Raw genomic sequence first — 22,310 nt, 5'->3', positions numbered from 1 at the left:
TCCATCCATCCATCCATCCATCCATCCATCCATCCATCCATCCATCCATCCTTCCGTCCGTCCGTCCATCCATCCATCCATCCATCCATCCATCCATCCATCCATCCATCCATCTATCCATCCATCCATCTGTCTATCCATCCATCCATCCATTCATTTTTTTTTACCTGCTTTCCCTTACCCCCCTTTGATCATTTAATCAATACATTTGATCACCAGTTGATACTCCACCTCTTAAATCCTGTGGAAGCAGCAAGGCTGGAGCCAGTTTTTCCCACACAGTTTTTCGCACATGGTGGAATCTGTGTGTGTTTTTGTACACTTGAGGTTAAATTTGAGTAATTTTACATCTTGGTAAAGACCAGATCGTTTTTATTTTGTCTTGATATGTAAAACTCTTAAACTGAAAGAGAGTGGGCTTTTTTTTTCTTCCCATGACTGGATCTGTATTTATCTCTGTCATTTTACTTCCTCTTTTTGAAAAGCGTGGGAGTGGGATAGACAAGGGCACTGTGCGTGTGTGGGAGTATAGATGGAGAGGCAGAAAAAAAAAAGATAAGAATCAGGCCGTCAGCTCATGTGTTTCACTGCTCATCAGCCATTGTGGAGAGGGGATTTAGACTGGAGTGTAAAACATTTGAGCACATAATTACTTTGAGAAGTAGCGAACTGTGAGAACTATTAACCTCAGAGGACTGTGATCAGAGCTCCTCGGAGTGGGGTGTCCTCGATCCGTCCGCCGCCATTGCTGTGGCACGTTAATAAAGAGATGTGCTCCTCTCTGCTTCTTTGTCTCCCACAGATGAGCACAAGATGAAAGGAGTGGAGAAAGTCAAGTACATCGATGGAGAGGAGGCAGAAGTGGACAGCCCCGACGGCACAGTGCGTGATTCTTCTTCTGCTTTTTGTACTCAAGTTTGATGTCTCCAATCGAAGGATTGATTGTTTTAAATGATCGTTTATATTTCCAACCTTTAAGACAGAAAAGATATGGACAGTTTGAAAAATGGACATTTAAAAAAGATGACAACATGACTTTTTTTATGTTTTTGTTGACTTTTATTGCTCAGACTAAGTTCAAAGCACTTCACACAGGGGATTATGATCATAATTTGTTAAAACAAACAGAATCTGTTACAGGTTGAGTCAAAACAATGATTTTCTTATGCTTTAGTCAACCTAAAAACATGTTTAAAACAGTTTTTGATTTTTAACCTTTTTTGAATTTACCATGGCCTAGATGACTGAAAATCTACACCAGCATGTTTAAAACAGTGTTTCCTAAAGAGTGGAAGGAATTCCTCTTTTTTTTTCCTTCTACAGTTGGTCACTGAACGAGGTCCTCGGAGCCACTACTCTGCATGTTTTAGAGGTTTTCCAGCTCCAATACACTTGATTTAAATGACTGAATTACCTCTTTGGTGTCATCAAGTTTAGCAGAAGCCTGTAAGGCCCCTGTCACACTGGATGACAGCCCCATTCTTCACAACCCACACAACCCATTAGAATGTGGTTGGATTGTTGTAAATTAAAAAAAAACTCCTTTAGTCCTTTAGTGTGTAGGCAGTCATGGTTCCACACTCTTAAAACCACCATTCTAAAAATAACATTGGAACATTGTGTAAAATAGTGTAAAAACAGGATACAGTAAGTTGCAAATCTCCTAAATCCATATTTTATTCACAATGGAACACAGTAAACCTACCAACATTTTTAAACTAAGAAATTGTACCATTTTGGGGGGAAAATAAGGTAATTTAGAATTTTATAGCAACAACACATCTCTAAAAAGACAGGACAAAGGCAACAGAAGGCTGAAAAAGTAAGTGGTATGAAAATGAAACAGATTTTGCAAATTAATTATGTTAACTAGCAACAGGTCAGTAGAACATCTGAATCTCTCTGAAGTGAAGTAAAGAGCCTGTGATCTTCAGGCCCTCAGGGGCCACTGCATTAAAAACAGATCTGATTCTGTTCTGGACATTACTTCATGGACTCAGGAACACTTCCACAGATCATTGTCTGTAATCAGTTCCCTGTGCCATCCATAAATGGTCGCTAAAGCTCTATCGTACAAGAAAAGTCCAAATACCATCCAAAAACACTGCTGTCTTCTCTGGACCAAAGCTCATTTAAAATGGACTGAGGCAAAGTGGGAAACTGTTCTGTGGTCAGATGAAATAAAACTTTTTGGAAACTATGAATGCACCATCTAGGCCTTGTCCACACGTACCCGGGACTTTATAAAACCAAATATCTCCACCACATCGTTTGAAGAAATTATACCATCCACACGGGATTGGTTTAAAAAAGTGTTCATCCACACAAACCTGCTGAATTTCACCACTGAGCGTGGTTTTAAACATGCCAAACCCATAGGGGGCATGTTTAAACCATCATTTATGATCGCTGATCCAAAACTGGTGATGGCGACTAGGCCTGTCGCGATAAACAATAAATCATTTAACCGCACGATAAATTAAAATGAGGTCAATAAGTTTCATCTATCGGCGTTATCGTTTCTTTGTGTCTCTGTCTCTTTCTACTGAAGACACTGGAGGACAAACAGCTCCGGTTCTCTTCACTGACCCCTCCCTTTCTCTTAGTGTTAGGGGGCGTGGCCTAACCCGTCAGGTAGCCAGCCGAGGCGCCTCGGCTTGTACCTTCTCTATATAAAACTAATGATTATTACTTTTTTGAAGGGCTATTTAGTTTACAGACTTAATAATCTGTGCTGTTTTGGTTCAATGTAGGTTTTATTTCCATTTTTTTTTAGTTTTTATTCAAGTGTATTCTTTGTTAACGGAGACCGAGAGTCCATTTTATTTTGTTTTTGTTTGTTTTGTTTATTTTGTGTTCCAGTTCCAGTGTTAAGTGTTCTTTTGAAAGTAAAGTTTATTCATCTTTGAGAGGATGTCCTTACACTATTATGTTATTATCATTACATTAGTTTAAAACAGCCTCCAAACGATATTATTGTTTTTCGCAACAATTTCTGAGACAATTAATTGTCCAGCAAAATTTGTTATCGTGACAGGCCTAATGGCGACGTTGAATGGCGGCAGCAATGTTCCTCCGTATCGGGAGGGACAGCTGGTGTTAAACCGTTGCCCTCCAAGCTCTCCTTCTCATTTGCAATTCAACATATTGTGGCAGTGGGGTTTGTAAAACCAAGCATCTGAACCGAGGTAAAAATCAGCCCCTCTCTGATAGCAGACATTTTCCCTTTACTGCACGGTCAAACAATAACAATCGTTGCATATGTGACGTCAGCGCTGCATTACTTGTCGCAGACTAATGTGCAGTCCTTTAAATCTTCAGTTACCAATGTCCACACGCAAACACAAAAATGGAGAATTCACAAATCTTCACTTTGGCCGGAGTTTTCATTATCAAACGTTTTTAGTGCTATTAAATGGAGATTATGTGTGGATGAAAGGCCAAATCACATAAAAAACTATTCGGTTTACCAGACATCCGGCTACCTGTGGACTAGGCCCTAGTCTGTTGTCAACACACAGTTCAAAAGCCTGCCTCTCTGATGGTATGGGGGTGCATTAGTGCCTCTGACATGGGCAGCTTGCACATCTGGAAAGGCACCATCAATGCTGAACAGTATATACAAGTTTTGGAACAAAATGTGCTCCCATCAAGATGATGTCTTTCTTATAGAAGACCTTGTAGATTTCATCAAGACAACACTAAACCACAGACTGCATCCATTACAGCAGCATGACTTTGTGGTAGAAGAGTCCAGGAGCTGAACCGTCCTGCCTGCAGTCCAGACCTGTCACCAACTGAAAACTTTTGGCACATCATGAAATGAAAAAACAGACAACTATTCAGGATGGTTGAGCAGCTAGAATCCTCCATCAGACCAGAATGAGACAACATTCCCTCTACAACCTCCAGCAGCTGCTCTCCTCAGGTCTTAGATCTTTGCAGACTGATGTTAGAAGAAAAGGGGATGATTCACAGAGAGAAACATGGACCTGGAACAATTTTATAAGATGCATTGCTACCATCAAATTCAAAAGTACCTTATTTTTTCCTTAAAATGGTCCAATTTCGTAGCTTAATTATTTGAAATATTTACTGTGTCCCTTGGTGAATTAAATATTGATTTTAGACTTGCAAATAATTGCATTCAGTTTTTATTTACATTTTACACAAGGTCACAAGTTTTTCAGAATTGGGGTTGGACTCACCTAGCAGTTTTTTCTTCATGAAACACTCTCCTGCTCCCCACTGGGCTCTGTACGCCCATCCTTGCAGCACTCTGTCAGACTGTGACAGGATGCAACTATGAGCATCACATCTGTGCTAGGTGGAGTCCACAACCTTGTTGTGAACATGGTTAGAGCCTCAGCAAGTGTCCAGGGTGTCCAGTCCTACTTCAAATTCTTGATGGCCAAGTCATAAAGATGCTCACGGGCCTCAAGTCATGGTTACGCTGCCACAGCTGCCATCATGATGCTTCACCCTGGACTTCAATATGCTGCCACCAGGGCGATAAACCACCACAACCTTGCCATGTGTGTTTTCTGCTAGTTCTGGGGTTTTTTTTTGTTATTTTTTTTAAGAGTAGCAGGGTCATCACTCAGTGTGAAGGAGCCTTTAGTGACCAATTCATTCTGGTCAGGAGTGTAACTGCAGGAAAACATCTGAAACGGACACAAAAGTGACCCCTGAGGACCTGGGGATCCCTTCTCTATATTGTATAATATGAACCAATTTGGAGGACAAGGGAGAAAGTCTAAAGCAGACACCTGTGAACTCTAAACCCTCGGACAGCTCTGCATCAACACCAGAGTACATTTAATAAATTCCCCTTTAAACTTTACTGTGCAAAGCAGAAGCCTTATATTTAGTTTGTTCAGAGGCAGAGTCAACTTCTCTGGATTCTGAGACATCTGGAATCACACACGCAGACAAATCAACGTTCCAAGATGTGGGTTTTCAACCGAGAGAAGGAAGAAGAGAAGAAAGGGTTGCTGGTACCTGAAAGACTTACCTGTAGTCCTGACCTGTCCTGTAAAACAATCTGGGGAGAAGTTTGAACTGGAACATTACACCCTCTTCATCACTCGGTCTGTCGTTAGTTGCAGTCAGAAGGAATGAAAACACAATAAAGTGAACTTCCTATTTCTGGAGAGGAATGTGTTGCAGAGCATGAATTATCTTTATTCGCATTGTCTTCTCTTAAAGAAACGAATATTAAAAGAACCAAAGCATTGCCCTTTTCATTATCATTATAAGTTTGAGTTATTTACAGTTGTGTTTAATGATTATTTTTATTTAGTTAGCTGAAAGATTCATTTATATCTCTGTCATTGTGACTCGTCTGATTAGATTTCAGAGGAAGCTGCTGCCGTTACTGAAGAAATGTGACTTACTGGAAGATTCAGTCACTGATTAGTGTGTGTGTGTTGTCCCGCAGGAGAAGAGCGCTCTTCTTGGGAAAGGACAACAGATGAATGAATCAGGACTGAATGGAAAGATTCTGTAAGTCCTCGATGTGCAGATTTACACTGTTTGAGGTGACGCTGTGAGGCTCTAACCACCTGTTTGTTTTATCTTCCCAGGAGCATCCACTCCTCAGAGAGCCAGCAGGAATTCTTCCGAATGCTGGATGAGAAAATTGAAAAGGTGAAAGAGCTTTAATTTGTGGGGCTAAAACCCACTGACGCGATGGAGATTAATCCTGTTGCTGCGAATCTAAACACCGATTTGACAGATGACACAAGGATAGAGAACAGATTCAATCTGTCGCGTTCGCTGTTGTCATTAACAAATGTAACCATTCTGACAAACCCCAGAGCACCATTTGGACAAACAGATGACCTCTAACCCTTCTGTGCCTAAAAAAGGGAGATCCTGCTGCCCTCTGAGGCAGCAAACAGAGCAACGGTACAAAGGAGCAGAACTAACTACCTTCCACGAGGGGGGTTGGAAAGAAAAATAATGCTAATTTTCATTGATTTTCAGTTGTAGTTAGTTCTGTTCCCTTGTGTTGCATGCTTTCACCAAGGAGTTGGTGTCCTGGTTCTCTGTGGAATCATGCAGAGGGGAAAGAAAGGTGTCTACAGCAGAGCGTCCACTGAAGGAACCCTTTTCAGGAACCAGGGTGTTTTTCTCGGGTGTTTTTTTTACCCACCTGTGTTTTGACCGCATGGACCAGGAACACCTGATTCCCCAGGACCAGTGTGGAACCAGGTGTTCTGCTATAAAAACTGATATAACTACAGCTGTTACGGTAGAATATTTTCAAAACATGGTCATAGGCTCAATTAAAGCCCGTTAACTTCATGTTGAAGCAGCTCAACCCTAGAGAGAAAATAAGCCGCTGTTATGAGACAAGCTGCAGCATCATCTTCATCAACTGGTTAAGTCATAGACAGTAGTTTTACACCATATTTACTGTAGTAATTACGAGTTTTACAGTGAATTTTATGTTTTAGGCCCTACCGGGGTTTTTAAGCACTTTACTAATCATTGGAGGTTAATTAAAGTGAAACACTTTTTGTTGAAATGTGTCACTATTCAGGACATTTTGGATATTTTGCTGTTTAATTATTCAGATTTTATTAATCCACCATAAGATGTGGCCTTTCTTTAAGAGAAAAAGTGTTGTTAAATCATAAAATGTGAGATTTAGATAAATAGAAACTTAATTTGGGGTCAAAGAAGATTCCATAGGGCCCAATAACATATTGGAAGTGCACTGTTTTTGCTGGTTTTATCTATTTGTTTCTATTTTTTTCAGTCAGCTACTTTTGAATAAGGATGTTGTGAGTTTTTTTAAGTGAAAGTTCAACAGGAAGTCTGAGGAAACTCACCGTTCTTTAAATGCAACATTTTCAAACTCAATGAATGAATCATTTTCAACAACTGTGATTATAATATTGACAAAATAATTGATGATGAATGTTTTTCCCATAATCGAGTAGCCCTTTTTCCTGCTCTTTTAAAACAGCTTAAACTTCAAACTTTCATAGCTGTTCATAAAAACACTGTTCTATAAACCCTAACATTGCCAATATTTTTACATTACATGTTTTTTCTGGCAGAAATATTATGATACTCCTGCTGGAAGTGACCCAGGCTGCACACGAGGTGCTACAGCTCACTGCTGCTGCAAATAACTATAAAATTCTTTGCACCTACAGATGACGCCAGATGTTTGCATACTCCATATAAAGAAAATGTCAGAATGATTTTCTTTACAAAACTTCTCTTAAAAAAATCTTCTCTCGTTATTCAGATGTTTAGCAAATAGAAATAATTCTGCAGATCCTAACTGACCTAAAACAGGAAAGGTTTAGTCGGATTTAATGCCAGACAGGGAGAAAAAAAATATGGTTCTCTGTGTTTTTATACAGTGGATGTAAACATCTGGTTTCAACTGTAAGTAGAAATTATGAAAACTTATCAAATAAAAAGCAAAATTTCTTCAAGAATCAACAAATAAGTCCAGCTGCTTTAAATTCAACATGCTCAAAATCTGCAAACAGGATGAAAATATTGTATTTATGTATACTCTGGCTTTTTCTGCTCTCACACAGCCTCTGGGTTCTTGGTTTCAATATCAGTTTTGTTGTTTTTTATCTAAAATGATGCTTGTTTTATGTCTCCAGCTTTTTGCTTCTGTCTACAGATTGGAACAATTCTTAGAGTGCCCTTCAACAAGAAACCTTTTCAGTTTTTATCTGTGTGTGTGTGTGTTTGTTAAAACCCACCTGTCCTCCAGCTGTGTTTTATTTTTGGTCTCTTGGCTCAGTCGTGGTGAATTACAGTCCTTTCACCATGTGATGTTGAGTCTGAACACAAGCTCTCGCTCTTTACATCAAGGACAGCATGGTTCCTTTTGTCCCTGCTGCTCAGTCATTTGTGGGATTTATAGTCCTGTTAACCAGTCTAAACTCTTTCCTATCATGGTCTCACCTTGAGGTTTGGTTTTTTTTTTGAGACTTTTAGAGCCTTTTTTCTGATTAAACCTCAACCAAAACCGACTACCTTAGCATGGTTCTGCTTTAACACTGATTCTGTGCTGTCTCCAGGGCCGGGACTACTGCTCAGAGGAGGAGGATATGACATAACCCCGCGGTCCCGACACGAGAGGAACTGTCGTCCCAGCATTCCAGAGGTGATAGACTCCACCACGTTCAGCTGAGAAGAACTGATTTCTGACTTGGGGAAAAAAAAGCACCTTTTTTTTTTTCTTCTTCTTCTTCTTCTTTTTTTTTACCCGGCTACCCACCAGTCTAATCAGCTCCGAGTGAGATTACAAGCGAAATCGATTTCTGCGTCCTCCGAAGCGAAGAGATGGTTTACGCCCTGGATGAAGCCATTACGTGGTGACTGGGGATCAAACTCTTTTTTTTTTCTTCCTCTGCTGGGAAAACTCCTGAACCATGAGCGGAGACTTCTTGAACCGCCTCTGGCGTAAGAGCGGTGCCGCAGTGTTCACGCAGACACTGAGTCATAGCGAAAGGAACATATTTGTATCATTTGGAAGGTTTCACCCTCGAATGCCTCCTTGACGAGACATCGGGGGGCGCAGTATGACCCCGTTTTTTTCTACAGCATGTGGGCCAGTACAACATGTTCGTTTGTCTCTGTTAGGATATATTTACGTCACATACGGCTCAGGGTTAAAGTGTTGTAATCGTCTCTCATGTAGTCCAGTCCCTCCTCTCATTGAGACACTTTAGCACCGTGAAACGTTCACATGCACTCGTTCACCGGGGTCACAGATGGTCCCCCGGTTCCGTTTCTGTTTCATTTTATCCACGAGGTGGACACCGAAGCAGCACATGAATCTGTCTGTATGTCCTTCACCAGTGTTACATCAATGTGTTTGTTTCTGTGTTGACCGTTTCCCTTTTTTTGTTTGTTTGGTTTTTTTTAGAAAAAAAAAATTAAAAGTGTTTTTAGTAATTTCTTTCTGTAGTTGAAAGTGTTTTTGTTGTTTTAAAGAGAGCTGAAATCACAGCAAACACAAACACGATAAACTGGTTTTGGTGTAAATCCATACTTCATCTCCGTGTTAACGGCTGGTAGTAAACAGAAACCAGGAGCTGGAGGAAATGAAAACATTTAAAGGGATAGTTCAGCCTTTCTGAGGTGGGGTTTTGGGTAAAGGTTATAAACAGGTAATATGTTACTAATTGTAGAAAACTCTTTGAACAACCTCAGTTGTTTGATTCTGACAGGACCAATGAACTAACTGCTAGACAAAATGGATTGCTGTTTTCTTAAAACAACTCTAACCTAAAAGATTTTATACCAGTTTATATTTTATAAAGTTTTACCGTACATTTTGCATTCAACAGGTATTTGCAAAGAATTCCTCCAGAGGGCGTCCTCCAAAAATGATCCTGTAAAATAATAACTTTGGGTTCTGTTTGCCCTCCGGATGTGAAGCTCTATTAAAATGTTCTATAACATTTGTATTCTGAATGTAAAACAGCAGTTTGATTTTACACACGTTTTTGACAGTTTATTGGTAGACGCAACAACATCCATCAACCCATCACTAGGATACAAAACGTGTTATACTTTTCCTGACTTTCCCACTCTATTTTCTGAGGCAACAGTGCAGCGGCTTGCTCCCTTTCCTCAGTTTCTTCTCCTGAACTGCAGTCACCACCGGCTTTCAGGACACGGTAAATATTTCATGCTGTGTGTTGCAAAGAGCACTGATCTCTGAGAATCAGGCGCTTTTTGCTCTGGCAGTAACTTACATAAATGTGGGCAGTTTTTTCCTCTAAATCCAGTCTATTCAACAAGTGGTCCATGGTTCTTTTTAAAATATTTTAGGCCCCCACAAATCTGCCGGAATTCCAAATTGATTTATCTGAACATAATTCTAAAAATATGCAACTCCTATCAGCTATCCTTTCCTTGGGGTAATTCATGCTGCTAGAAGCCTGCCTCAGCCAGACAGATGACCTTTGGTAACCATGACAACAGAGAGGGATGGGACGGGTAAACATGCACACCTGTAAGCAGTCGTTTCACATCTTTTCACTAAGTCTGTGATAGCATTCCTGCATGTAGCTTGGACATTAACCAAACAAAAGCAACTTTTTTTTCCTCTGAGCCTAAAACTGTAAGATTGAAGGCTCGTTGTCCTCGATGGAAAAAGTGGCCCTCGAACCCCCAGTAATTCTTCTACTGTATATGGTTCACTTGCAACTGAAGTTGAATAGCCCTGCTTTAAATGTTGTAAAGCACATTTAAATGTGAGCGAAGCGTACCTGCACAGGGAGATGCTGTTTGGATGGCAGCGCAGGTTGAAGCACAAACATGCTTTTGTGAAGGCTTTGATACTTAAATGGATGCATCAAATCATTACGTGCAGATGCAAAACACACGCAGTCCATCAATGAACTTGGGCCTCTGTGTTTTCAATTCTTTGGCAGCAGACGGCTCTCTCATTGGGGCCAAGGTCAAGCAGCTCATTAAGGGGATGGGTCCTAATAGTTATCAGTAGTTAGCACCTTATCAGTGACAGAGGAAAGAGGTTAAACTATTTCCAGGCCAGGCAAAAGGAGTGCCAGTGCTGAACATAGATAGACTGTTTAATGCAGATGATGCTGAAGCTGCTGAATATATCATCCCACCTGATCTAGTCTGTCCAAAAGTTTACTGAACTCCCAGTGGACCGATCAGCACCATCGGCAACAACACGGGCTATCATACTTTTAGGTAGTAACAATCAGTTTATTCACTCGATTTAACAAATTTCCTCATTATTTACAAACACATTCTCTTACAACGATTACACGAGTGAAAAGGGAGGAGGAAAAAGAAACATTTTGTATAAACTTGCCCCTTTCTCAATAATTACAAAATTAATTTTCAAGGCCGTATACTTTAAATTAATGATCAAAGTTGCAAACAGTTTATCATTCTCCTCATTATCAACTCAAAAGTGTATAAGACTGAATCATTTTTTTCTTATTAAGTGTTTTGAATTGATTTTTAGTGGAGCATTTTTTCAACTCCTCATCCAAACTGTTCCATAACTTTACTCCGTGCACCGAAATGCACATTTGTTTTAAAGTAGTGCGCACACTTTTACTTTTGAAATCGTACTTCCTTCTGTTATTCCTTCCTATCACTTGAGCTTGAGACAAAGAACTTTTGTAAATTAATTGGCAGTCATCTCTTTCTAGCTTTAAACACAATTAATAACATTTGCAAATTAACCAAATCCCTTAATTTCAACACAGAAATTGTTTAAGAAAACTGCAACAAACTGCAACAAACTAAACAAACGGTGTCATGCAAAAGTGCTGAGGTGTAATATTAGCTAATGTTGCTTTGTTTCACACCGGTGTGTTCTTTTTGAAAAAGAGTCGTTTCGTATGCCATTAGCCGAGCCTTGATGAAGACTTTTGTCTCTTTGTCCAAACTCTGTGCTCTGTGACTGATACGGTTCTGTGATGTGATTGGACAGGGCTCACTAAGGGAGGCTGATAATTAGTCTAAGGAAGAAACGCACATTAGGACTAAATAAAGGGCTGAAAGAGGAGAGAGAGCTTCAGCACCCTTTGGGAGGAAGGCTGTCAGACGCAGTCATTTAGGGCTGCTGCTGATGAAGACAGTGAGAAAGGTGGTTAGATGTTCCTGCGTGAGGAGGGGAGGTCAGCTGCCTCCTGTAGGTACTCAGGGCTCGGGTTTAGTCGGGTGCATTTACCACACAGCTCTTTATCTGGCGTGGAGCCGATCCAGAGGGTCCAGTCGGCGTTCAGTGAAGTCAATCCTTGGGGCGTTGGATGGCGTCACAAGCTCAGATCTCGAAGAGGGGACTCGCCAGCTGGGCGAGCAAAGTGAACTCTTTTGGTCTCATTTGTAGGCCTCTATTTTAGGGGTGGGGATTTGGTTTTATTTGATAGGGCAGTTTCATGAATCTTTCAACATGCCTGTGGGTTGTCATGGTTACAGTGGATCACCTTAAACAAATGCTGTGGCGATCATAAACTACTATGGGCACTCAGTTCTGTCTCTAAATTGGATCCCTCTCCCTTTTTGTGAATTTTGTATGATTTAATAAACCGCTGCTGTTTTACTAAACCTCCTGCCAGGTGTGTGTAGTGATTAAAGAATCTGACTTTTTAGGAAAGAGTTCCTGCCTTTGTTATAGATACCAAGACATCAGAAAATACAGAAATTACAAGTTGCTTTTATCTTCAACTGGAAGATAAAACACACACACAAACTAAAACTGCATGTCCTCCTAACCTTTGAACTGTCTCAGAGCAAAATATGTTTGCTTCAACAGCTTGTGGGTTTTATTTTTTTTGGCATTTCCGGTTTTTACAAAGCTGTAGTGCGACAGAAGAGGCCCCTTTGAGTAAACACGAAGGTTTCTAATTTACTGTGGACACGACTGATGAAATTCACTGCTGCAGTTTATTATCACAACTCCACCTTTATATCAATATTATCTTTACCATCTCAAATTAAAAGAAAATGTACTTATTTATTTACAAGTGAAATCAGCTGATTCAAGAAGTTCAATAACAGCAGAAACAAATTCTGTCCATGTTACATTGTTTTAACAAGTTATTGGCAACAAAAAGTTATGTAAATTATAAGATACAACAAAGTAAAAATTGTCCCTTTCAATAGAGGATAGTTAGGCCATAATTTTTCTTCCTTGGGTTTTAATTGGAAAATCTTTTTTACACTTTCAAAGAAAATTTCAACTCCAAAATCTTTTACTTTTGGGGTAACTTCTGATTCAGAAAATTCCTGTAAAAATAAAAGCTTCAGGTATTTTGGTCCACTCCTCCTGAACAAACTGCTCCATCTGTCTCAGGTTTGAAGGGTTTGGCCTCCTCCATGTTTCTCTGTAGGTACAGGTTATTTTCTTTGTTTCATTGTTTAGTCTGTGAACACAGAGCTGATGGGACTTGTTGCCAAAAACGTCAGTTTTGTCTCATCTGTCCAAAGGACATTCACCCAGAAGCTTTGTAGCTTCTCAATATACATTTTGGTCAATTCAATTCAGGATTTTTTATGATTTGGTGTCCTCCTCAGTTATCTTCCATTCAGTCCACTTTGTCTCAAACAGACTGATGGTGTGATCTGACACTGATGACCTTTGACCTTGGAGTTCACCTCTAATCTCTTTAGAAGTTGCTCTGGGCTCTTTGGTTACCATTCATATTATCCGTCTCTTCATTTTGTTATAAATTTTCCTCTTGCTTGTCAATCATTGTCTTTCTAAGCTCCTGAGACAACTCTGTCCTCAGCTTTCTGTGCTCCATGTTCAGTGTGGATACCAAACAGTCCTGTGACTACTGTCACCCCTTAAACAGGCAGACTGACTGATTTCAGGACTGAAGACACCTGTGATGCCGATTACAAGTATCATCCTTTTTGTCAAACCAAGTTTCATTAGTTTTTTATGTCTGTTGAACCAAAATTCAAAAACAATGTCTGATTTTCACTAATGCATTTACAGCAATTCTCTAAATTTTGTCACTTCAAGTATGTTTTTTTTTAAAAAGGTACAAACAAATTTGTCAACATCAGTATGAACAAGTGCTATAAAGGCAAAATATGAATGCATATGAATTCACAAAAATAAAAGATAACAGCAGGCAAAAACACAAAATAAAACAAAAAACACTCAAATATGCTCAGTCTGTGCTGTTCAAACTACAAATATAAACCAGAAGTCTTCTTATTGTCCTTTTACTTTGTCATATGGAAGCTCCACACAGTCAGCTCGTCTTTCTGCTGGTTTAAACCGTTGCTCACAGACCAATGAAGCAGCTGCCTCTCAGCCTCGTCCTTTCTGCTCCTTTCCGTTTGATCGTTTTCTCATTCAGCATTGCTGCCGTCTCTTCCGGTGCTGCCGACGTCCCATGTCCTGAAAGGGTCCCACAGGGGGGTCCGGTGTCACCAAGCCATCAGTCATCCTCTGATAGACCAGGGTGGAGTCGGATGCCACGGCACACAGCAGCACAGGAAACCCCCTGTCCAGTGTGTGACGCATGCTGCGCAGCAGAGAGGAGGGAACTGAGAGTTAACAAAACGTAAGGAGGGTTAGGTGATGATGATGACGGTCCGAGAGGGTCTCCAACACACATCACCTTCTGTGGCTCAGAGATCGGTGAACAGGCAGGGGCAGGACGGTGTGAACAGGTGCTCCATCCTTTTCCTTCGCTTCCAACAGAACCACCTGCAGTTCTGGACTCTGGACGCAGGACACTTCAGTCCACCGACGCACTGCAGAGCACAGAAACAGTGACTGTAGCAGCCTGCAACGGACACATTACCTTCAATCCTTTGCCTCTACGTCAATAGGTGACTCCAGAGAGGAGCTGGACCAAGAAGACAGCCTCCTCATTTGCATATTGAGGCAGAAATACACACGGTAATGTAAAAAGAGGAGGAGGAAATGTCAAAAGAACAAACGCTTGTATTAAGAAAAAGAAAAAGCAAAATATAAACATTACTTGACAAAAACACATGTGTAAGGAAAAGGCAAAAGCAAAATATATATATTTCTGCCTTTATTTTTGATTATGTCGGTTTCGGTCCTCCATATACGTCGGCAAATAATTAGAAAAGACAAAAAGTTCAAATCTGACATCATGACTCACAACTAGCAGTTTTCTGTCCAGCTCACCCTCAGTTAGATCCATGTAGACCAGAAAAGCTGCGTGCAGCTGCTCGCTGTCTCCGTCCTGCAGGTCCTTCATCTGCTGGTACTGACACACAAACACAGACCCGGTCATACACACACGGGCTCTCCCGCAGCCCCACAAGTCCCCTCTCTCTCTCCACCCCCGGCTCCTCGCGCACTCACCACGGGATGCTGCAGGATCCAGTTCGCGGGTGGAGTTCTTGTGTCGGACTCCTCGGTTCTGTCCGGCGATGCCCACATGTCGGTACTGAACGAACCTCCCGGTTAAATCCCGCATCAGAACTCCCCCCAGCTGTTTAAGCTGAGCATGGATGGGTTGTGTTTTCAGGTTCTTCTTCTTCTTCTTGGTTTTATGGCGGTTGGCAAACAACTTATAGGTGCATTACCGCCACCTACTGGTATGGAGTGTGGATCAAGACGCAACTTAAAAAAAAACAAAAAACAAAAACAAACCCTAAATCCTCTCTATTAATTTAGATTCCTTAAGAAAGTTTATTAAATAACGTAAGTATTCAGATGAAGATGAATATCCCAAAATATCTGGTATTTTTAACTGTAATTTGTTCTTTAGAAGTCTATATTTTAATCTCCTCCTCTCCTCAGAGTACTTTGTACAAAACAACAAAACATGTTCTACTGTCTCTTCTTGAAAACAAAAATCACAATTACCTGTTGGATGTTTCCCCATTTTAAATAGTGTACTGTTTAAACCCGTATGCCCAAAACGTAACCTGGATATAATGTTTTCTTCTTTTCTACTTCTTCCTGTTCCCCTCATTGCACCAACTTTCCTTTGAATACTATAAAACCATCTACCAGTTCTTTCTTCTTCCCACTGCTTCTGCCATCTTTCCTTAACCTTTTGTTTTATAATAGATTTTATTTCCTCTTTACTAAATGGAATCAGAATCTCAATGTAACTGTTCTTTGAGGCTTGTTTTGCAAATTTATCTGCCAACTCATTTCCTTTTATTCCTATATGAGATGGAACCCATGTAAAATTAACAATTAATCCCATGGCCTGAATTCTATAAAGTATTAACTGAATCTCCAATAGAAGGTCCGGTCTACTATTCGACTGATTATTTTTAATTGAATATAACGATGAACTTGAATCAGAACAAATTAAACTTCTTAAAGGACGAACCTCTTCAATCCAACCTAAAGCCAAAATAATTCCCATCATTTCCCCTGTAAACACTGAGACACCATCAGAAATTTTCTTACATTTTTTAATATTAAATTCTGGAACGACAAATGACACCCCATTGTTGCTACTTAAATTTTTTGATGCATCTGTATACACTTGAACATAACCAAAGTATTTATTTTCTATATATGACTGCACTGAATATGATTCTGAAAAATGTCCTTTTTTCCTCTTCCCCAACAATGATAGATCCACAGTGATTTCCTGAAAAAGAGATGGATGGACCAGTGATAGAGGAACTGTTTGACTCATATTTATAGTTGATAAATCAAAATCTTTCACATTACTTTCTATCTCCCACCCAAAGGATTTCAAAGTCTTTTTCCCCTTTTCCCAACTAGGTTTTAAAATTTCTTGACATGGATGGTTTTCATAATGTCCCTTTAAATAACTCCAATAAGATAATCTTAACTGTAATCTTCTAAGGTAAAGTGGTAATTCCCCCATTTCAACTAACAAAGCTGAACTTGGAGTTGTTCTGATGGCTCCTGTACACAACCTCAAGGCTTGATACTGAATCATATCTAATTTTTTAAGAAGTGTTTCTGATGCTGATCCAAAGGCCAGGCTACCATAATCCAATACTGATCTAATTAAACCCGTATATATTGTTTTCAACGCTTTCCTCTCAGCGCCCCACTCTCTTCCCACCAAACACCTCATAACATTTAATACTCTCTTACATTTATCCACTACTTTTTGAATATGACTACTCCACGTGAGTTTTTCATCCATCCACAAACCCAAAAACTTAAATTCCTTTACTCTTTCTAAATCATGTTTATAGAGAAACAATTTTAGATCATTAGATACTTTCTTCCTAGTGAAAAATAAAGTCTTTGTTTTATCTATTGAAATTTTAAAACCCCAATTATATGACCATTCTTCTATACTATATATTGCTTCTTGTAATTTCTTAACTATAAATTTCAAGTTCGTACCTCTCTTCCAAATTGCTCCATCATCAGCAAATAATGAACAACCCATTCCATTCTCTAACTTATCAAACATATCATTAATCATAATAGAGAAAAACAAAGGACTCACAATACTTCCTTGAGGTGTTCCATTTTCAACAAAATATTTTTCTGACAATTGTTGACCTATTCTTACTTGTATAGATCTATTATGTAAAAAATCTTTTATCCAGTTAAACATTGATCCTCTAACCCCCATTTTCCTTAATTTAATTAAAAACCCTTCTTTCCACATCATATCATAAGCTTTCTCTATGTCAAAGAATACAGCCACCACACTCTCCTTATTAACTTGCCCTTTTCTGATTTCATGTTCTAAGCACAAGATAGGATCCATAGTACTTCTACCTTTCCTAAACCCACTTTGAAATTTTGACAAACACCCCTTCTTCTCCACAAAATAACTCAATCTTTCATTTATCATTCTTTCCATTGTTTTACATATATTTGATGTTAACGCAATCGGCCTATAACTTGTCGGATTTGACTTCTCTTTCCCTGGCTTTAAAATTGGAACTATAATTGCTTCCTTCCATGCCACAGGTAAATAATCCCCTTCCCATATCTTATTAAAGAAATCTATTAATATCTTTTTAGATGAATTACTAAGTTTTTCCATCATATTATATGAAATATTGTCTTTTCCTGGAGAAGAATTTTTTGTTTTCCTTAAAGCATTGTTTAATTCAAATAATGAGAAGGAATGATTCAATAAATCATTATATTCTGTATCTACTTCTAATAAATTAGTATTTTCCCTAATTATAGAATTTCTTTTCCTTATTTCTTCTGTATTTAAATTATTGCTACTATGAATTTCAACAAATTTCCTACCCAGCATATTTGCTTTCTCCTCCTCATTTAGAGCTATTTCATCTCCATTCTTAAGAACTGGATACCCATATTCACTTCTAATTCCATTCATTCGTTTAATCATTCCCCAAATTTTTGAAATTTTTGTTTCCCTTCCTACTGAATTACAAAAATTTCCCCAATAAACCTTTTTAGCACTTTTGACCATTCTTCTAACCAGAGCTTGTGACTTTTTGTATTCCAGAAAATTCTCAAAATTCTGATTTCTCTTTAACAATCTAAAGGCTTTATTTCTAGATTTAATTGCTACATCACATTCATTTGTCCACCATGATACTATTTTCTTCTTATACTTTCCTTTTTTCCTTTGAATTGTTTCACATGCTGCTCCTAAAATAGCTTCACAGATAGAAGAGTTTACACTATCTATATCCAAATCTAGATTAACCTTTAACATATTTTCATCACTTATTATTTTATATTTTTCCCAATCAACATTTCTAAATATCCATTTTTCTATATTTATATTATCATCTTTCCCCATTTCTAATCCAATTTCAATAACAATAGGATAATGATCACTTCCCAATGTTGATTCTTTTAAAATTTTCCAATTACTAATCCCGGCAAAATTCACTGATACTAGAGTTAGATCTAGCGCTGATTCATTTCCGTTTCTAATATCAATTCTCGTCCCTTCTCCATTATTAATACAAACCAATTGTTTCTTATCCATTATTTGTTCTACCACTTCTCCATTTGCATCATTTTTATGACCCCACACAGTGCTAAAGGCATTAAAATCTCCACAACAAACTAAATTTCTTCCTAGATTTGTAAACATTTCCTCCATTTGATCTAAATTCAGTTTTTTACAGGGATTATAAAAATTTAATATCCTAATGCTTTCTTTATTAACCCAAATTTCCACAGATAGCCATTCTAAAGATGATCCTTTATCTACAAACCTATACTGAATTCCTTGCTTAACAAATATTACGCAACCTCCTCCACTTTCTGTGTTTTCAGGTTTGCCGGCGTCCTGCCAGAAAAACCGTCCGGGCGGAAACGTACGCCTTTTTATTTATTCCGTATACCGGAAGTAAACATAAGAACAACAAAGATGGCTGGAAAATAAGTACTTTACAGGCTGAACTCAGGGATAATAACCCCAATTCGCCACCCCTTTCGACCTAATATATTAAGATTGTGAACAAACATTTTTTTTTAATGGCACTGAACTCTCTGAGTTTGAAGAATAGAGGTTCAGACTTTATGTTGAGGATGACTCTCACCTACGACTGCACCAAATCTTAGCTCAATATCAGTAAAGTTGACTGAGTTAAAGCTGTTTTTATGTTAGCTAAGGTAGATTTGCTGTGAATTGGTTTGACTCCAAATGTTAATCAGTTCTAGGTGTGTGTCCAGTAATGACTTTCTGAGACATTCAGATTCATCCAGTGTTTCATGAGATATTTTGCTAACAGGCAGACAAATGAACTCATTGCCTTTGACAAGAAATGATAATAAAAATCCTAGGCTTTTGACCATCAGTTTAATAACAAAGTTATTCACATTAGAAACAAGGAACAAAGCTTGAAACAAATGGAAACATTTTTTTGGAGTTTATTTGCTTTCTTTTCCACAGAGGCCTGACCTTTCAGCTGTAAGTCATCGCTACAGACAGGCTGTCTGGGTACAAAGACCCTCATTCAGCCCTGCCTGCTGAGCCGAGGGAGGGTCGACCTTCTTCAGTCACTTTAACATCTGGAAAGAGGTACAAGTTTACACCATGTTTGGGACACTTGTTGCTGCACTTTTCAGTTAGCAGCTGTCAGGTTTTGTTGGAAGTAGAACTATGTGTCGCCCACTAGCGGGTGCAGCTGGAACTACAAGCACATGCTTGTGTGAGCTCTGAGCCCAGGTTTTGCAGCTGGTTAGTAGTGCCTGTCACTATATGCAATATGTAGAGAGCAGATTTGGAAGTTTTCTTTTTCCTTCTCATTTTTATTTCCCGCAATAATAATTTTCATATTTTAGTCACAACCCATCCTGTCTCTCTAAACACACCCTGAGTGACAGGGATCAGGGAGTCTGGACCCTGCGTTATATCCTGTCACAGAAAAAGTATCGCGCTCTAATGTTTGAAACACGATTTGAAGGCGGCATCACTTCTCTCTTCAGACATGAGTCCATTACAAGGAAGGGGACCCAGACAATTAGTCTACATTTCTGAGCAACAGGTACAGATTTTTTTAAAGGTAGGATTCATTTTATGTTGAGAAATAACAGAGTTATAGTCATTCTGGTAAATCCTTGAAAATAACATTATGTGTGTATGAACAACTCTCAGCTACTACCACATCAACGTTTAGTTCAATATCTATAAATTTGACAAAGTCATAGGCATTTTTGTGCTTTCCAAGGTTGAATAGCTGTGGCAGCCATCTTTAATTGGGTTATTTCCTAAAGTTATTCAGTTGTAGATGTGCAGTGCTTCATGGCATATTTTGGTACCAGACAGACGCGCACATACACCGAGGCAAAAATGCAAAAGGCAGGCGATGAGCTGGTCCTCAGCAGGCCTTAAAATTAAATAAATAGCTTGAAATAAACAGCACCTGACACATTCAACACAAATAAACTAAAATCCTGATCCAACAGCTTGTAGAACCACCTTTAGCCGCATTTATTCTCAGTAATCATCTCCTGTATAACTTTATCCGTCTCTCACATAGTTGTGGAGGGATTTTTGCCCCACTCTTCTTTACAGCTACTACATTTCATGAAGATTTGTAGACATTTGTTTCTGCACAGCTCACTTATGGTCCCACCACAGCTTTTCAATCAGGCTCTGGTCAGGAACTTGAGTCATTTCAGCATTTCAATTCTTTTCTTTTTATTTTGTAAATGTCTTTAGCCACTCTGTTGTAGATTTGTGGCTGTGTTTGAGATGTCTCGTTGCAATGTGACCCAGTTTCGAACCGATGGCCTCACACTTGACTCCAGAGTCCTTTGGTTTATAGATGAGTTCGTGGTCAGCTCAATGACTGCAAGGAGCCCAACCCACCGTGCTGACAGTTGGTGTGAGGCGTTAGTGTTGTTGTGCATTATGGACAAACATCTCTACTTATATATTGTCATTGTTTCAGAAGTTGTTGCAAATCTAATCTGTGTTGCCATGTTCTTTTTAGAGAAGTTGTTTTTCCTAGCAGCCTTTCAGAACAGGTCATACATACACTGTCTTGCCAAAAGTATTCACTCACTCACTGAATTCAGGCGTTCCAATCACTTCCACGGCCACAGGCCTATAAAATCAAGCACCTAGGCATGCAGACTGCTTCTACGATCATTTGTGAAGAATGGGTCGCTCTCAGGAGTTCAGTGAATTGCAGAGTGGTACTGTGATAGGATGCTGTCTGTGCAATAAGACAAGTCATGAAATTTCCTTGCTACTAAATATTCCACAGTCAACTGTTAGTGGTTTGATAACAAAGTGGAAGGGGTTGGGAACGATGTAAAATCACAGAACAGGCTCATGGTGCACAGAGGTCACCAATGTTCTGTAGAGTCAGTACCTACCGACCTCCAAATTTCATGTGGTCTTCAGATTAGCTCAAGAACAGTGTGTAGAGAGCTGCATGGAATGGGTTTCCATGGCTGAGCAGCTGCATCCAAGCCTTACATCACCAAGTGCAAAGCATCAGATGCAGTGGTTTAAAGCACGCCACCAATGGACTCTAGAGCAGTGGAGACAAGTTTTCTGGAGGGATGAATCATTCTCTGCTTTGGCTGTTGCCAGAACAGCACTTGTCTGACTGCTTTGGGCCAAGTGTAAAGTTTGGTGGAGGGGGTATTATGGTGTGGGCTTGTTTTTCAGGAGTTGGGCTCAACCGCTTAGTTCCAGTGAAAGGAACATATTCAGGCTCCCCACTTTGTGGGAACAGTTTGGGGATGGTCCCTTCCTAGTCCAACATGACTGCATACCAGCGCACAAAGCAAGGTCCATCAAGACATGGATGAGGGAGTTTGGGGGGCAACATCATATTAAATCCTATAAATTAAGAATGGGATGGCACTCAAGTGCAGATGCGTGTGAAGGGAGACAAGCAAAAATGTTTTGCAATAGTGTATCTCTTCATCCGCTTTCAGTGTCTTATACATTTAACACAACTGAATGATGTGCAGAGAAACAGCTGTTCCTCTGAGCAGTAAACAGTCTGACCTCTAGGAACTGTCTTGACATCATGCAAAGACTGGTGATACTCTTAAATATTTCACACTTGAGCATTTTCGTCTTAAAATGTAAAACAAATAAATAAGCATGTGAATGAGTTTGTACTTATTTTTGTACTATAACAGTGACACTTGTGGCAAATTCAAAGAAATGCCACAACTGGAAGTTGAGTTTAGCTGGTATAGAAGGATCCGTATATTAAATGGGCACAGCCTGCCGCTGAAGATTTGTCCCAGCTAAACTGCAGTGACTTAGCTGAACTCTCAGATTTAGCTTCAGCAGCATCAACAGTTGTTTTAGGAGGAGAAATATTGACTTAAGCTGACTTTTAGGAGACACTTTGTTGTTTTCGAACATATTTTAGTACACAATTCATTCACTGACCAACTTGAAAACACACAA

At 39.3% G+C, this 22,310-nt stretch overlaps 2 protein-coding genes across 2 annotated transcripts in view; one reads left to right on the top strand and one right to left on the bottom strand.

The window, feature by feature from the left end:
- Positions 1–8,944, top strand: part of zgc:55943 (uncharacterized protein LOC406337 homolog) — a 17,418-nt gene extending 8,474 nt beyond the window's left edge. Inside the window, exons 3-6 of the mRNA XM_017437359.3 lie at positions 803–882; positions 5,441–5,505; positions 5,586–5,649; positions 8,061–8,944. Of these exons, the coding sequence (XP_017292848.1) occupies positions 803–882; positions 5,441–5,505; positions 5,586–5,649; positions 8,061–8,099 (248 nt within the window). The 3' untranslated portion in view covers positions 8,100–8,944. The remainder of the gene's footprint in view (positions 1–802; positions 883–5,440; positions 5,506–5,585; positions 5,650–8,060) is intronic.
- Positions 8,945–13,404: 4,460 nt separating this feature from the next.
- Positions 13,405–15,019, bottom strand: tsen15 (TSEN15 tRNA splicing endonuclease subunit). Its single transcript, XM_017437358.3, has 4 exons — positions 14,834–15,019; positions 14,654–14,735; positions 14,115–14,250; positions 13,405–14,018 (listed from the first exon to the last, which is right to left on the bottom strand). The coding sequence occupies exons 1-4, from the start codon at positions 14,909–14,911 to the stop codon at positions 13,847–13,849; spliced, it is 468 nt and encodes a 155-aa protein (XP_017292847.1). The 5' UTR covers positions 14,912–15,019; the 3' UTR covers positions 13,405–13,846.
- Between the last annotated feature and the right edge of the window lie 7,291 nt (positions 15,020–22,310).

Source organism: Kryptolebias marmoratus, linkage group LG20 (assembly GCF_001649575.2).
Source record: "Kryptolebias marmoratus isolate JLee-2015 linkage group LG20, ASM164957v2, whole genome shotgun sequence".
Taxonomy (NCBI): domain Eukaryota; kingdom Metazoa; phylum Chordata; class Actinopteri; order Cyprinodontiformes; family Rivulidae; genus Kryptolebias; species Kryptolebias marmoratus.
The sequence above is the reverse complement of the archived record's forward strand: the minus strand, read 5'-3'. Positions and strand labels throughout refer to the sequence as shown.